Raw genomic sequence first — 16,146 nt, 5'->3', positions numbered from 1 at the left:
GTATTTGCTTCCCACATGAAATACAATTATTAACTTTTTCTGACATCGGACTGGAGCAAGAAAAAAGTTTCCCCAACGGGGTACTTAGCTTTGAGTAGGAGAAGAAAGTCTTCGGACTGAAGATTGTTCAGAAAAGTTTGTCAGGAGTCAGCCGACTGGCACTTGCGAACTGCTATCACCGCACGGCAAGAAAGACTGGAGAACATGGCGGCGGCTGTCAGCTTTGTACTCCTGGTGCTCTGACGTCAGGGAGCGTGGCTGAACAGCTGACGCCGGACCCAGACTTTGGGATTCTGGCTGACCGAGGACTGCCTGCCGGCAGGGGAGAACCCTACAGTCATGACTGCAACAGTGAAACACGATGAACATCCAAAAATACACCGAGGTACCACACAATAGCATCTTTATTACACAAAAAATAAGAACAGTGGTAAGCGCTTTCGCAAAACTCATTGCTTCAGTGTCATAGAGATGCTCTGCTTGTCATGAATTCAGCCTATTCCAAAGACGTGGCAGTCGCTGGGAGACAAATCTGTCCCTCCAGCACATCCTATTCAAGTTGCAGGGCATACTCAGGTCCTTGTAATGGGTAGCTCTAGTCCCATTAGATTTACGGATGTGCAACAAATTCATTAGGTATGGGTCAGAGATTGCTTTGTAAGCCAGGCATAATCTCACCTAAGAAGTCTATACAATACTGAGTATAGTGGCACGATACTGAGCATAGTGACTGGGACTTCAGTCAGTCTGTGTAAGGCACATACTGGAATCCCTTGATCTTCTTAGTTAGAAACCTCCGAGGTCTCTCCAATTCCTGCAGATGCTTTGTACAGTACATGCTGAAAGGGGCATTATACTCCATTATTGGCCTGACTAGTGATGAGTATAGAGGGGTTATAACCTCCTTGGCTCTAGAGATGATGCCTTTATTAATCAAGTATGCTACATAGAAAGCCCTCCTTACTACAGTACACACAAAGTGGTCAAAGTTAAGGTCATAGTCTACGCATGACCCCAGATCTCTTACCACTTCGTAGGTACATAGGATATTGCTGTTAATGTGACAGTGTGATGGGACATTGTTTTTTACTGAATGGAATGATGATGCATTTCTTTGCATTCGGTTTGAGACCATGACTGAGACACCAGTCGTTGGTCTGCGTAAGACACTCCTGAAGTATACTGACATTGTTTGTAGATTCAATAATTGCACCGAGTTTTCAGTCGTCCACAAACTTGGTCAGCCACAGCCCCTTAGTTTTGGCCTGAAGTTCTGAGAAGTATATAGCAAATTGTAGGGGCCCAACACTGACCCTTGTGGTATCTGCTGATGACAGGTCTGCTAGTTGATGTGAAGTCACCCACTTTGACAGTATTTGATCAATTTGTGAGCCAATTGGCAACCCATCTTACAACAAATGGGTTTACATTCAGTTTGCTACGTTCATCGGTAATGCCAGAGTGTGGGATTGTGTCAAAAGTTTTTGACAATTCAAGGTATGATGTGTGAACAGATCTGCCCTCGTCAATGGCCCTGGTCACATTTTTGAAGAAATCTACCACATTTAAAAGGCAGGATCTATCCTTAACTAAGCCAAATTGGGTCTGATCCAAGGTTTGGTGGTCGCCTATTTATGAGGTCCATGATGATACGTTCCATGGCTTTACAGATGAGGCTGGTCAGACTTAAGGGTCTATAATTCCCTAGATCTGTTGCTAAGCCACTTTTGTGGAAGGGAATGACTGTTACTCTTCTCCATTCCGCAGGAACAAAGTCAGTAGTTAGGCTATGATTCAACAGGGTAATTAATGGTGATGCTAGTTCAAGTTTTAGTTTGTTTAGAAGACAGTCTGGGATGCCATCTGGTCCCACAGAGGCTGTGTTTCTTGTTTTAGACAAGGCTTTAATGACTTGCTCTTCAGCTACGTAGGGTGGAGGAAGTTGGGGGCAAGGTTTGTGATAAGTTTAGAAGGGATAAGGGAATGAAATTTTCACCAAATATGTCTGCTAGCAGGTTTCCTATCTCTGTGGGATCAGGGTGTGTGATACTGTTCGTCATTAGTTCGACACATGCTTAGGTCCTACCTTTTAGGCTTCGTACGTAACTGTAAGAGGCCTCATGATTATCCTTGGCTGCAATTGCTAAATTTTTCTCAAAGTTACCTTAGAGGATCTGACATGCTGTCTTACTTGCCTGTTGAGGCTGAGGAGTATGTTTTTCCATTGTTGGAAATCAAGGAACTCTTGTACTAATGAGTTAGAGCTAGAGTAGGTTCCCCAGTCGATGGTAGGATAATTGAAAACCCCCACAACTAGAGTGTTTGGCAATATTTGGATTGATTCCAGTTTGGTCAAGTAGGCCTCATGCTCATCGTGAAACATGGAGGGGGATCTATAATTATCTACAACTTGAATGGGGGTATTACCCACAATAATATGAACTTGGAGTAACTCCTAACTAGTTGTGAGGTGACTATTTCTAACATAGAAACACTGCCTCCTTTGGTTGTCACAAATTTGTTTTGCAGTCTGAAGGTATGGAAGGCACTGTAGCTTTGCAAGGCCGGGGTACTCACTGATGCCTTGAACCAGGTTACTGTAACTGCACAGACATCTACATTCTCCAGTGATAGAAGTGCTTCCACTGTGTGCAGTTTTTGGTTTAAGCTCCTAGCATTTAGCAGCATAGCCCTTATTATGTTATGGTTGGCAATTTTCTCATTGGCAATTTTGTTTTTGAGACCTTGCCTAAAAAAGGAACTATAAGGGATGCAAGAGCCTTTGCCAGCAGATGAAAGCCTAGTACTGCCAGCTGCAAACTGCTCTGGCAAAGTAGCGAGGATGGTCAACCATGTCATGCCAGGTTGACAGCAACTGGATCTCCTCTAAATGACACCAAAAACTAGGCCAGTTAATGAAACCAATATTTTTTGTTTATACTGTGGCATCATTCTGGGTGAGGGTAATATGCTGCTCAAGGTTAGGGACATACCTGCTTGGGACACATACTTGGAGAGCTCAATCATGACTCTCTTCATATAGTCCAGTGAGGTACACCTCAGGTCGTTCACCATACCTCTCAACCTCAGAGTAAGAAATCTGAAAAAAAACATAAAAAAGTGGTACAAATAGGGACAATTTTGAAATATTGCTCCTACAAACTTAGAAGGTTGATAGAATAACAGGTTTTGCATTAGCATGAATTGTCTGAAGGGTATGAAGTCTAAAACTCAAATGTCTGTCATTATTTTCTAACTTTAATCTTCAATGATTTGCCACTAGTTTGCCAGAAAGCCACAATTTTATTAAGAATGGACCAAAAACACAAGGCAAAAATCTGGACATTCTGCGAAAATCTGTACAGTTGAGAGGTATGTTGCTCACTCCAACATGAGCTTTGACAGTTATAATGGCACTTGGTGCCAAGAGACCAGAGTGCATGCATGATCTAACAAATCCTGGTACCAGACAGGCAACTGATCATGACTTTCTAATTATCTAATCTGGTGAGTGGGACATCCGTGTGCCTCACTATAGAGTCTCCAATGATAAGAAAATTTGGTTTTTGAGTGTTATGCCTTAAGTACTTGGTAGGTGAGACACTGGTGTTGGTATATGTCTTGGGTGCTGTGAGAACAGTGTTAGTTGTAGCAGTCTTGTGTTTTGGAGGTCTCCGGTGTTTCAGTTAGTTTTTTGAGAGAACTTCTATGCATGTCAATTTATGGGCTGGATATGTACTATGTGTATGAGTAGTGGTACCAAGTAAACAATAAAAATATAGTACTGCTTGCAGGCAAAGGTTGATGAATCCATGAATAAAGTACACTACAAAAAGATCTCGACCAACATGGTAAACGTAAAACTTTCAATAACTCCAAAGGAATGATTCAAAGAGCATAAAAACTTTTAATTAAAATAAAAAGAATGATTAGCACTTTCAAGGCAAATTGCTGCTTCATCAGACCCTACAAAAAATCCAATAAATGACAACTATTTTCAAACAAGATTTAATCAATCAAAACAAAAGAGAAAAAAATAAAGTAATAAAAACATGAGAAACTAAACCAATAAAAACTAAAAAAGATCGGCATGACTTCTTTAGCAGTCACCATCAAAAACTTAACATGATCCTGCAAGCAGTAGTGGCATGACCTCCTATATACCTCACTCTTAGCATTCACCATCCAATACCTGAATTAACAGATGTGCTTGATGAAGTCTCTGAGATCAAGAATGAGAAGAAGTGTTAGGTCCCTCTGTAATTACAATAAGGCGAGAGCAGAGCCATTACCACTGATCCAAATAAAGGGGAACCTCTACAGCCCCTTTCAGCAATACAATCTGGGCTTGCTTCAAGGGCTTTGTGGTGATAGTCTGAACTCTAATTAAAGCCCTTTCTGGGGGAGGATTAAAAGCTCTAAGGCAGGAAAATTCTGTCAAAATTTTTGCCAAAACAAAAAATGTTATAAAACACACCGACCCCACAATAACAGCACTGTGTAATACCTAGGATCACAAATACTGGCCTGGCAGAGATATATTCTTGAGCAACTTGACTGGCATTACTGGGAAATAAGTGGGGGAAAACTGTTTGATGAAAAAAGATCATTCTCATTCTGCAAGGTAACTTGTCCTTGGGAAATGACAGGAACTAAAAGAAAGTAAGACCCCAATGGAGGTATCATAAAAGTTATTTTCTTTACCAGAAGGTCTCTAAATGGGACTTATGGAACTTCATATATGGAAGGGGGCATCCAACTGAACTTCTGAGGGAGAAAAGCCTTAGTTCTGGACTACCTTACCAAGCAGCACGAGTGCAATGCATTATGCTTTCTGGGTCATTCTGAACGAAACAGCTAACAAAACAGTCCTATCTTAGATGCCTGGACCTGCTCTCATGCCATTGAGCCTGGGGCTTGTAGAGGGAATCTGCCTTCTTCAGAATCAATGGAAAAGAATAGAGAAACTTGAAGGCTGAGTAAATGGCATGCACCATCACAAGGTCCTTGGAGAACTAACCCCCATATACTCATTCAAACATTACTGAGTGGAAAGAATATGAATCACAGATCATTTCAAGGTTATCCAGTGGGTAGCTATAATGGCAAGCTTCTTTGTCAGTCTCAGAAATAATGACAGGTCTTCCAAGTCCCCCACGGGGCAAAGAAGTAGTAAAACTTGGACTACTACTGAGCTCCAGAAGGATATGTACATGCACAGAAAATTTGAGTGGGATGTATGTAGGGTTGAAAATGCAATGCAAGGGCCTCAGGGATAGGTTCTAGAACTCCTAGACATGCCTGTCAATAAAGATGCAGGGATGTAACAGATCTGTGCAAGTTGCTATTAGCCCACAATTATTAAATCTGTGCTCCTGTGCCTTTCATGACAAGACCAACCAGACTACAGACAATTATCTGGTCTAGTGCATGGAACTGCAGACCTTGGCAAGGAGAGAGCTACTAAACTTTCTCCACTCTAGGTATGTGACCCACGGAGAGAGTCTTTTGACCCGAATGCTACCATCCAGCTAGTGGTCTGGTCAAAGACATTTTTCTGCTATTCAACAGAGGGATAACTAATACCTACATCCAAGGATATACCCCTCAAGGTGGATGTCAGGGATGCATCTTTCCCTGGCTTCTTGATACCAAAGCACAAGATGACCACAAATTTGATCCCAGGTTAGTTGAGAATGACAACACCATACGTGGGCAGCAGGAAGCGTTGTCAAGGGCAGACCTACATTAACTTCTATCCATGACAGCATGGTTAATCTTTTACTGCCTTCTGACAGTGCTTCTGTATTTACTCTATATTTACTCGATGCTCATTTATCAAACAATTAACAGGATATCAGTTCAGGCCCTGACTTGTGATTTGCAGTTATAGTAAACTGGCCAAATTGCTTTAGGCACTTTGCAGAGCAACTTTTTGAAATGTACATCAGGACAGAGACAAAAAATGGGCAAGTGGGAAAAAAAATCTGACAAACTGATAGGCTAGGCACAGTCTCCCACTGCAGTGTGTGATGTCACAAAATGCACTGTGCATTCCCCAAATTAAATAAGCTTCAGAGAAAAATAATTGGGTTGGAGTAGAACAATAATCCCAAACACAGACCAGCCAAGAAAAATATATGGGTTTGATCAATTATAACGCAGAATTCTGTACTCAGTTTTGTGTACCCACATCTATACAGTGACGCAGAAAAAATAAAAACAAATCAAGATGGGGACAGCTACAATTATTACGAGTTTGCACTAAACTGCTGTAATTTACTTATTTATTTACGTTTGTTTACCAGGAAAGTCTGACTGGGCTAGTAACCTGTTTTCAGCAGAGGCCCAGGGAGAAAAAACTTCAAAAATTATAAATATATTCTTTGATTAACAAGCATAAGTACATTAAACAGAACAATATATACAAAGGAAAGGGAATCTGTGAAAAATACAAATATTTCATAAGTATGACCAAGTTTAAAAACATATACACATCTTTAGAAAAAAATATTAAAATTAGAAATCAAAGGTTAATGAAGGATATAGATGCAAAAAATATGATTATTTCTTTATATCCATAATACTTGCATTAATTTCTACTAATTTGTGACAGTGGTTCTGCATTAACTGTACAATCTGTCACAGTGCTTGGCCCTAGGTATATGCATAAACCAACCTCTAATGGGGTTATGGTGCAATGTTAAATCCTATTTAAACAAGTAAAACATAAACATGCTCAGAAAATCAAAATTAAAGCTGGAATCCAAGTAATCCTTGCATTCTTATGGTACATTCCAAGAAAGAACAGAACAGATGACTCATATAAATCTTTGTATGGTCTTTATTTGTGTCGTTTGGAAGCAAGAACACATGCCTGAATTTCTAATATGCTGTTGACTAAAAATTAAAAAAAATGACAATAACAGAAAAAAATAAAAGACTTACTTACTTTGCATTCTGTATAGCTTTTGAAAAGAACTCAAATAGTCTGTGAGGCAGCCCTTCAGTCTGATCACAGCACCCTTTGACAAGCGTGTGAATGATCCTGGCTGTGAGTACTCGATTAATATCCTTAGATGACTTCAAATACATACTACAGTACAGACTCACCAATGCTGCAATACAAAATGGCAAAATATTACTATAAATTCAATGGATGAGTCCATTGTTCATAAATTACTAGCAACTGTTATTTGACTGTTAACCACTAAAGACAGTTAAAACAATCTGCACATGATCAGGAATTTTTCCTTCCATCACCTTCCTATGGTGTTTCTCTTCTTTTTATTACCTAAATAACGATCATCTGAAAATGTGAAATGCCTTGCACCAAGAAGGGGGGATGTGGGGTGGGGATGAGAAACCAGCAGCGCTTGGCCTTAAGTGAAATACGGTACTTTTCCGTTATCGGGGCAACATTTACAATGAGAAGTATATTCTCATATGTCCGAGTTTCTTAACTGAAGTTTAGTTAAGTTTTTTTTTTTTTTACATTCCGGCCATTTATTCTACATTAGGTGGAGGGGGCATTTCATATTCCTTTCATGACACATTTTGCATATGGGAGGTTGCAAACATCGGCTCTACCGCTGCCACAGCACTCTGAACACAAACACTGCTGAACAGGCTGCAGCCGCAATCTTTATGCACTGTACATATCTTAGGCAAATGTCCTGAATTTTCCCTTATGGTTATAGTAATTTTATTCATAATGTCGTGGTTTTATGCGTTTCTTCATAAAAAGGCATTAACTTTGTGAAACCGACCCTTTCAAAGCAGGAGCTGCCGCTTTATATAAAAAAAAAAAAAAAAAAAAAAACACTTCACACACAACAGCTGTTTCAAGAATCGGAAAGGGAAGCGCTTCATGGCTAGCAGCTCTGCAAGAATTCTGAGAAGCATCCGCCACAGAAATCACAACATGAGTAGCAAGCCAAACACATGATGTAAAATTCTGAGCATTGTCAGATAATCTGTGCAGTTTGGAAAGAGAATTGCGTTTCACAACAGCTTTCAAGGTACTCCAGCACCCATGCGAAGATTTAAACCACTACCTGCCGCATTACAAATGTTTTGCCCTGATAACGTAAAAGTACCTGAAATACTACAGTGAGTAGCAATGTCCTGGGGGTACAACTTGGAGACATGTAGCATGGCTGCACTAGTGGAAAATGAGTATGGTATGCATCACATGCAAATGACTGCATAATAGCATGCAAGTAGTGTCGGTTTGGTAATGAAAAGCACTGAACATGCAAATGACAACAAATTTCAAACATTACAGTGACTCAGAAATGTGTAAAATTAACTAGATGAGCCACAGAAATTAGCTTATCGAATCACCATAATTTCATGGTGAGCAGGTGCATTCTTTACACTAGGATGCTAGGGACAGTATCTACTTTAACTGGTCAGCATGTGTTTGTGGCTGTCTAGAGAACTAGCGTCAGTGATGATGTGTACCTCTGCCCCAGTGTCACAGAAGAGTGTTAGTGGCTGACATACTATCATCTTCACGACGGGGAAGCAGTCAGTCATTACTGTGTGGACACAGACATCACACAGGAGCTCGCAGACATGTACCATCCTTATATGGAATGAAGGAAGATGTCTATAATGTCAATTCCCAGCTGGCACAAACATCTGTGTAGTATTAACCAAACTTGCTATGGGAATCTTTCAGCATCCAAATGGGGACACTTATAAATTCTGTCGGCCTTGACCTTGCAAACCCAACTTCATTTCCTTGACGTGACGCTAATCTATGTGGAGGAACATATCTGGTTTCCATGGACAGCAGAGGAAAGAGCCACCACTGCGTAAGCAATCTCTTGACATCTAGAGGGTCACTGACTGCACCCACATTGCTATCAAGGCACCACCTGTTCCACATGACATCTGGTATGTCATCTGTAAAGAGTTCCACTCCATCAAATTGCAGGTGGTGTGCAGCGGAAAAAGGTATATATGCAAGGAGTCTGTGCAACATATAGGCAGTTCCCTTGATTTGCACATATGGTACATGTGATCAAGCCAGTGTTTCATGTGGGGTACCTTTCTGCAGGGTCATCTAGTTGGTAGGTGTGCACACTACCACCCGCAGAGGCCAGGACAGTCAAACCCCATGAATGTAGGTAGCAAAGTACTTAGTGGTGATTGCTATTAGTTGCAGGTGATGCTGGACATGCTTTGTAGTTGTGACTACAACATTACGTGACAGAGTCTGTGGCTGCTATGCTCGCTTGTGAAAGGATTGCAATCCTACTGTCATCTCTGCTGTCTCTTTCCCTGTATGGCAGTACACTGTGCTATCAAACTTCATCACATTTGCTGTGCTGCTCACTGTTGCATAATCTCCCACAAAATGACAAAATAAGTTTTTTAATCAACCTAAATGCGGTTCATAGCACATTTACTATGCCAATGAGGTGATTTACCACAATCGCTTCTGAATCATGCTAATAATTCAATGTGTTATCACTATTCTGTAGCTCTAGGACCCAATCCTGCTTGCATGGAGAACCTGGCATCCCCAATTACTATTTGCATTATGCCAATGACCATGGTTATTACACTACCCTAACATGTCATGCCTAAGCATGGACATAGGGGTCAGCAAGGATGTGTGCATCTGTGGAGTGTGGCAACACTAATGTCACCTTTCTCTGCACTACTTATCAAGTGCATCATGCTATCATATATGGGCATCCTGTTACTGTGCTGCCTGTTAATGCACATCATGTGGTCACTAACTGTGATACCATGCATGCCAGCTTCCTGGTTCCCATTTTCACTCTTGCACTTGACCTAGCGAGAGGATGTGGCCTCAGCTGGATCCTACTCTGTAAGGGCTCTCATGTGGTGCAGGAGTAAGTGCAAAATAATTTTACACCTACTGCAAATGGAGCACAGACATCCCCTGTTGGGGGATTCTGATGGTCCACTATATAAAGTGGATGCTTTGCAAGCTCTTGCCAGAGTGAAGACTGATACCATTTGGCATCACTCATTTTGTTGAACAGTGTCAGTGCCTGGAGAAGGCTCTACCCAGATCTCCTCTACCAGAAGGAAGACAAGTATGCAGAGACAGCTACAGCTATATTGCAAGCAGTCTGTTTTTGCTGCGCCACTGTATAGCAGGCCTGGCTCCTATAGCTGTAAATGCTTTCTGCTGACACACTGCACTCAATACATTACTTTTTTTCCAGCAAATCATGAGACTAAGGAAAAACAGAATGTCTGACACAGAAGGCACGCTAGACTCTCCAGCTGACAGAGTAAGAGAATAGTACTGTTGGCATTACTGTATTACCATACTCCTGGGTACCACAGCAATAAGCAGTTGTATTTTGTATTTATTTTAATATGTAACCATTGCTTAGTTATTTAATATTTTACGACTGCTTAGCTATTCATTGCCTTTCTAGTTGATTTGTATTCCTGCAGTTTCTGCACTAACGTATACTACTTACACCTACATCAGTGTACCTGTTTTAACATCAACTGAACAAGTGTTTCATTGCTAATGTTTTATACTGTTTTGCGGATCTTTTTTCACCTTCCAAATTCTGTTTTAATAAACTGTACCTCATAATGCAGTCCACTGTATTTGTATCCTACTTTTTTTCTCATTTTTTCTTTTATGATGTTGTTCTACTGATTTGTTTGTAACCATTATGCTTATTTTCTGCAGGATTAACCATGGAGCAGGCAAAAGACACCACTCTCAGCAACAACCAGTGTACAGACTAGTACATCCCCAGCAGCCTCAAGCTTGCATTTCTGCAAGATAATGAAGATCAACCAGTACAGTGTCATGCAGAGCTCACTGGTGGCCTTGGTTGCTTTTTCTCCAGCAGGTGGTGTAGGGTTCCTCAACGGACAGTGGACTGGAAGGGCTATCTTGGATCCTCAGTGAGACATTTGGTGGCTGGTAGCTCAATGTCTCCATTAGCATTCTGAAGTGTCTCCTCATGCCAGCCAGCTTCAACCATCGGTCCACCAGAGGTCAATGCCTTCCAAATGACTTCAGCCATAGAGAAGAATGAACAGTAGGTGGGTGGGTTTCCATCTCTGCTAAGTTGCAGGCTGTCCTCACACCACCCTGCCACTGATAATGGTGTTCTCCTTTGTGCACCATCCCCCATTCCGTGTTTATAAGTAATCCTCACCATCACAACTTGCCCAACATCTGTCAATCTGCATCTCCCCACTGTTGCCCCTCCTTTTGTATTATTACTTCAGTTAGGGGGTGCTTTTCAATATTTACTTATTTTATAAAGTAAAGAAATGAGGTGACTCTGGTTTAGAAGACTACAGAAATAGACTGCAATACCCCAGTTTAAAGAAGTAGCAAATGTGACATATTAGGGGAGGTGTTGTACACCTCATTAATCAGACTGAGGGCCTTCTGCTCCATCCTCTGCATGGTCTACATCAAATGTATTGGTTAAATCATGAATAGCAGAAACCCAGCAAATTTAAAACTGTAAAATGGATGGTATGGCTACGGTGAGAAAAGAAGCACAAGTTTCAACTGTTAGTAGCTGTTGTAACTTTTGGCTTTTCCCGGATAGGGGTCCGCTAATGATTGGCAGTAGATTTTTACGTACAGAGTTGCCAGCCCTGATGCACAACCTTCAATGAAGATACGCCCATTCACGCATGTCTCCACACAGAAAACGCTTTAGCTGAGAATTAAACAGGACAACGTCTTACTGTGAGGCAACAATGCTACCGCAGTACCACCACCGCAGCATTTTAGTAATGTGAAGCAAATTTTTTAAATCCTAGCATGCAACAAGACATGGGCAGTGGAGGGCTTCAAAGGACAAGGCTAGCAAGTGTGTGTGTGTGTGTGTGTGTGTGTGTGTGTGTGTGTGTGTGTGTGTGTGTGTGTGTGTGCTCGAAGTGTGTGAAAAATATAACTGATTTTTATCTTTGTACTCGCATATAACACAATTTCAAGGTAGCAGAAAAAAAACAGTTAACGTCTTTAGCTTTCAAAAATAAGGCACAAAAATGCATCAAAGAACATCTGGGAACTCAGGATGTACATGGATTTTTCTTGAACACCTTTATTAAATCCTCATTTAAGACATGAGAGTAAGCATGCATTAACAGAAAAGGAAACAAAATATTAACTTTTTTGAATTTACATACATAATTCACATACCTTTTCACTCTTTATACCTATTATCAGTCCAGCATTACATCAACTGATGAATTCTTGCCTTCGCTTAAGCCTCAATCCCCCTCCTCCTGAACATTCGTTGGCATGTATTCTTCCCATAATTTCCATTTACTTCAATGTAATTTGCTCCTTCTTATTTTAAAGATTCCTCTTCCATTTTTTTAATCTCGGTTATAATATTCATTACTTCAAAACCAGTTGGTTAAGACTGTGATTTCCATTTTCCAGTAACTACATCTAGGCAATTCAGATCCAATGTCCTAGCTCAAAAGAATCAGCTCTTCAGTTAAAACTATTAGCCCATTCAATATTTTTGACAGAGCATTCTGTTAGGGAATTTTTTTAAGTCTGCCAGTTCATTATACTTCCAAAATATATGTTCCCAGTTAACTATTCCTTTCCTATCACACCTCCAACATTTGCTGTCTGCATTAGGAAAAATTACTTGAAGTCTGCTAAGGATTAAAATATCTACGCAAACACTTCTAAGCAAATATCGTAAACGTTGTGGACTCTCTTGCATACTTGGCAGCCATACATATGTACTCCAATTGTTCTCCTGTAAATTGCTTTCTCCAGTCTCTCATCTCAATCTTTTATAACCTCTTGTGATTGAGCCTTATACTTATCACTCAATATTGCATCTGCTCTGCTACTTATCCATTTTTAACAGCAGCTTCTATTCTAGATTTAACTAGAAACTCTACCAGAACAGGTCTGTCACTTAAGATCCCCCTAACTCCTTTCTCTTTGCGTATAACTTTGATTGCCTTCCCCTGCAAGGGATTGTTGTCTCTACCTTGCAGTCCAAACTTCTTCTTGGCCTCACCATACTCTATTACCTTTCTCTCTCCCTTGTTCTTTACTCCAAATACCTTTGTTCCTTTGTCAGTTTTCTCCAGTAATTTCCAGCCCCCTGTTGCCTATATTTTGTACCCCTACATACACAGCCATCCATACTGTTAAAATCTTCTTTCTCTATTCTCATGTTGGCTTTGTTTCAAAAATACTTTCTGCTACTTTATGACTATAATATTCTGTATTGTTTGTATTCATCTTTGGTATCTGCATTCAAAATCCCACACTCGCTTTACTTCTTGACCCCCACCCACTTCATAATCATCCCTTTCCATTTTGAATTGTAACCTTCTGCTTGGGTTTCACACATGAGCCTTAACTGTATAACTCTAAAATATCCTTTCAAATCAGATAATCCTAAACCACATTGTTCTAATGGAAGGATCAACTTATTCCACTTAACTCTTGGGCTCTTACTCTCTCAGATAAAAACCTTCAACTCTTAATTACTGTCCATAACTTCTCCAATGGGTGATAAAAATATGCTTAGCCCCTATACAAAAACTAAATGGACTAAAACATTTTCATAGCTTGTATGTTACTAGCCATAAACAAAGAGCTTCCAGTTTCTCATTTTTTGTATCACCTTTTTATAGTCTCACCCACATATCCTTACCTGCCATAACAGAAGAAGCCTTTTTAACCCATACTTCTAAATATTTCACTTTATGGTGTCACTATAAAAGTGGAATTGCTGAACCAATTTGTGTTTGGTTACATAAATTATGGCTATAGCCTTTGGTTTATTTTCATTAATTTTATAGACTTGAAACGGTCTCAAAATATTCTATAAAACTGTGGTGTTCTTTTTTTGGATTTATCATGTATGAAATAATATCTGCAAATAAAGGTGACTTTTCTTGATTACTACACCAATTATACCTTGCATTTCTGGGTCCCTTATTTTCCTTGCCGATGGCTCTATAAATATAAAGCAAAGGGGAAAGAGGATACCTCCTGCCCTGATCCTTTAATTCTTCCCTCCATTCCTTCATATATCCTCGTAATTAATTTTATCATTTTATTAGAGAATACAATTGCTTCTATTACCCTACTCATAAAATCCCAACTTACTCTGTAGAATGCTTTCGCTGCGTCAAAACCCACTAACAGAAACTCTACTTTCTTATATTTTTCTTCCCTCTGGGTCATTGATGTTCTGTTAATGTCAAATGTTTGCTTCCTCTTCACAGAACTACACCGATCCATGGTCCATATTTATCAGTTTTGCCATCACCCTTGCCATTCCTCAGCGAGAACAAAGACCTTATAATAATAGTTTAAAACTGAAAAGGGTTTTAAGATACTACTGAACAAAATTTTCCAGATCTTTATCACTTTCTTTCCTCCCAACTTCCACAGAATACCATCTGTTCCAGGAAGCTTCACTGAAAATTGAATATATACCACCATTTTTATCTCACCTCCTCCTATTTTAACTGTTCATGATTGAGCCTTATATACCATTAACCTTAGCATAATTAATCATCACCATCATCAACCTCCCCCCCATTTCCTGCATGCATTAGGGTGTTGTGTCAACTGTCGCTCCTGCTCTCTCGCTTAAATGCCACTCTCCTATCTTCAACACTCGTGCCTGACTGTCGCAGGTCTTCTCTCACACAATCCATCTAACCTCTTTGCTGGATGCCCTTGTTTCCTCTTGTCTTTTTCCTGTCCGTCCCAAATCATTTTCACAAGATTGCCTTCTGCTTTTCTGCAGATGTGCAATAACCACCGTAATCTCTTCTTTTTTACTTCTTTTGAAATTGGAGCTATTTTGGCTTCTACCCATGTCCTTATTTCTTTGTCTCTCCCATAGTAAGCATTCTATCACCCTTCTCGGGCACTTTGTCTCCATCACTTCTAGTTTTCTCAACTGCTCTGCCTTAACTACTCAGGTTTCTGTACCATAAAGTATTACTAGTTGCACCACTGTTTTTTTGCACCTTACTTTTACTGGATCAATTAAGTCTTCCATAAATATAATCATTTGCGCTAATTCCACAATTATCTGCTTTAAAAAAGTTTCACAAAATTGTAGAACTACCTCTAATATATCTACAGGATTTCTGGTTATTTTTGCTGTCATAGACTCCCAAGTTTGGAAACAACCCTTTCTACTTTCTTTTGCCTAAGTGGTTGTGCTAAAAGTTTTGGTGCTCTGGAGCTGCTATCAAAAAATAGGTGTGGCTGCTTAACAGCAATCTTTCTAAACTCATGCATATTATCCAAATACTCCCTTATTTTCTTTTTGGCTCTCTGCATTTGTGGCTCTTCTTGTTCTGACAGACTCCCCTTATTCTGTAATATTTTAACCTTTGTGAGCCTTTCCAAGTATTTTTTTCTTATTTTTTTAACCATATTTCTCTTTTATTTCTACCACATTTTAAACTCCATTTACACTTTATCCCACTCACTAGCTAGAACTTCTGAATGTTTCTTTCCATCTTCCCAATAACTCAAGTAATTTCCATTACCCATTCCTTAAATTCCTCTCTTTTTAAAATGTAGGTGGGAAAGCAAAGTGGAGTCTCATTTTTTACTTCATTACCTAGCATTTTTATCTTGATTTTTTACTTTTATCCATGCATGATCTGAAATAGCTAATGGAGGTGTGTCTAAGCTTTCAAATAACTGCAAGTGAACCTATGAAATACAATTACTTTCTAATCCAACTCAGTTATTGTACATCCATCCACCCATCTTCAACCACTTTTTCCCATTTTTGCACATGGGGTCAGAGTGTCACTTCAAGAGTGAATCATCTTGAGCCAAGGTTTACATCGCTGGGCTAGCCCTGCCACCATAGTTCATCTGTGTCACTCACTCGCACACACACTCGCACCTACGGACAATTTAAAGTGTCCAATCCACCTACTGCATGTCTTTGGAGTGTGGGAAGAAAATGAAGTACCTGGCAGAAATCCGCACAACCGCAGGGAAGACGTTCAGACTCTGCACAGAAGGCACTTAAGCTGAGAATAGAACAGGAGAACCTCTTGCTGTGAGTCGACAACTCTAACCGCTGCACCACCGCGACCACCCCATTTATTGTACCTTGGAAAATAATACATAAATTATGTCTTTAG

General features: G+C 40.0%; 1 protein-coding gene across 3 annotated transcripts in view; it reads right to left on the bottom strand.

The window, feature by feature from the left end:
• Positions 1-16,146, bottom strand: part of ATM (ATM serine/threonine kinase) — a 3,174,581-nt gene that overhangs the window by 2,907,795 nt on the left and 250,640 nt on the right. For all 3 annotated transcript variants that reach the window (XM_044072618.1, XM_044072619.1, XM_044072620.1), the window contains one exon: positions 6,953-7,118. In XM_044072618.1, the coding sequence (XP_043928553.1) occupies positions 6,953-7,118 (166 nt within the window). The remainder of the gene's footprint in view (positions 1-6,952; positions 7,119-16,146) is intronic.

This window comes from Protopterus annectens, chromosome 5.part0, assembly GCF_019279795.1.
Source record: "Protopterus annectens isolate FY-2018-M chromosome 5.part0, PAN1.0, whole genome shotgun sequence".
NCBI classification, from domain to species: domain Eukaryota; kingdom Metazoa; phylum Chordata; order Ceratodontiformes; family Protopteridae; genus Protopterus; species Protopterus annectens.
Note: the sequence above shows the minus strand (reverse complement) of the source record. Positions and strands in the feature narration are given on the sequence as shown.